This window comes from Eimeria mitis, genomic scaffold (assembly GCF_000499745.2).
Source record: "Eimeria mitis Houghton genomic scaffold, Emh_scaff6051, whole genome shotgun sequence".
NCBI classification, from domain to species: domain Eukaryota; phylum Apicomplexa; class Conoidasida; order Eucoccidiorida; family Eimeriidae; genus Eimeria; species Eimeria mitis.
The window spans coordinates 1,730-3,165 of NW_013574272.1; the positions used below are offsets into that span (position 1 = coordinate 1,730).

The window sequence follows — 1,436 nt, forward strand, 5'->3', positions numbered from 1 at the left end:
TAATTCTATAACGCAGAAGCCACATGCTCAGCTGCTTTTGCAGCTTCTCTTCTCAAGACATGGCGGCCTCATCCCGTTCCTTGCAAGTGAACCGAGAAACCAGGAAGGTGTGTAGATATTTTTGCTGGGGTTGATACGGGTCATTCTTAAGGCTGTGCAGTGAACGTGTATACAAACATTTGGCATGCATTCGTTGCAGATGTGGTTGCTTGGATCGAGTGGGCAAGCACGAAGCCTTGCGCAAAAGAAATATTGAATGTCACACCTGATGGTTCATTACTCATTGACTGGCTGGGCCAGTGGTCTCCTACGGATCTGAAAGAGTTGACAAGCGCGTCATCGACAATCAAGGGATCAACATTCCGTTTGATTGGGAACCTTTTGCGTTCTGTAAGCACCCACGGAGGAGTTTCTTTGGTGCCTCTTTTGGCTTCCTCTCCTGGCAAACTTAGACAGATTAAGTTTCACAAGCACGCTCGCATAAGGATAAACTTGTTGTCGCTGTGGTGAGGAATTTGTTGCAGGCATCTGCTACAAGAATGTGTGGTCGCATCGCCAACTGTAGCTGTGCAGCTCGAGTCCTCCAAGCCGTTCAGGATTGCCTGGAGATTGACCTGGTTGAGAGACCAGTACTTGTCGTGCGCTCCTCGGATTCTCGTACGTACATATTCCACAAATATGCACATTGTAGAAATTCATTTTGCATATTTTTTGTTAAATATCTCTAACACGTCGCACCTTAGGGGTAGCTTCTGCTGGGGGGCTTGCGAAGCAGTTGCCTCACTGGCTCCCCGTGGTTACTTTGAGGGCTTCGGCGAGGCAGCTTGGTTTAAATCAGAAGGCGCAAAGTGTAGGAATATACATGCATTCTGTTTCTACAGGATTGACTAGTTGGACGTATGAAGAGCTTCTGAAGGTTGAGGATTGGCAGAGGTGAGCGAGATAAGTGTTCCCGATCATATAGATATACACTCCCCTATCGTCAGTGTGCAAAAGCATATATTGAAATTTTTCTGTGTTGTGTGTTTTGATCAAACTCAGCTATGGCTTTCCCGTGGTGGCACGTATTGAGGACCTGCCGAAGTACTGCCCTAGACTCTTTGGGGGAGCGGCGTGTGGAGATAAAGATGACATTGTTCGCATGCTAGGACAGTATATTGACATCAAAGACTTCGCTGTAGGCAATTCACTTCTCTTTTTCAGGAGCGCTGCATACAACTCCCTTTATGCCTTTGAGCTGGCTGCTAAATCTATTGAAGAGGAGCGCAGAGCAAAGCTGCAAACTCTTGAACGTGAGAGGGAGAGGTTACAGGCCTTGAAGGCCAAAATACAGGACACAGTTATGAAAGATGGGGCGAGGCTTCAAGAAGTTCATAAGTCACCAGCATCAGTCAGCTCGGTTTCTGCGCGTAGTAGCCGGTTGCCCAGCGGTGATA

The 1,436-nt window shown here is 47.5% G+C and overlaps 1 protein-coding gene across 1 annotated transcript in view; it reads left to right on the forward strand.

Moving 5' to 3' along the window:
* EMH_0085560 (uncharacterized protein) overlaps positions 1–1,416 on the forward strand; it is a gene marked incomplete at both ends in the record, with an annotated part of 2,943 nt that extends 1,527 nt beyond the window's left edge. Inside the window, 5 exons of the mRNA XM_013500923.1 lie at positions 200–390; positions 525–657; positions 882–933; positions 1,042–1,177; positions 1,414–1,416. Of these exons, the coding sequence (XP_013356377.1) occupies positions 200–390; positions 525–657; positions 882–933; positions 1,042–1,177; positions 1,414–1,416 (515 nt within the window). The remainder of the gene's footprint in view (positions 1–199; positions 391–524; positions 658–881; positions 934–1,041; positions 1,178–1,413) is intronic.
* Between the last annotated feature and the right edge of the window lie 20 nt (positions 1,417–1,436).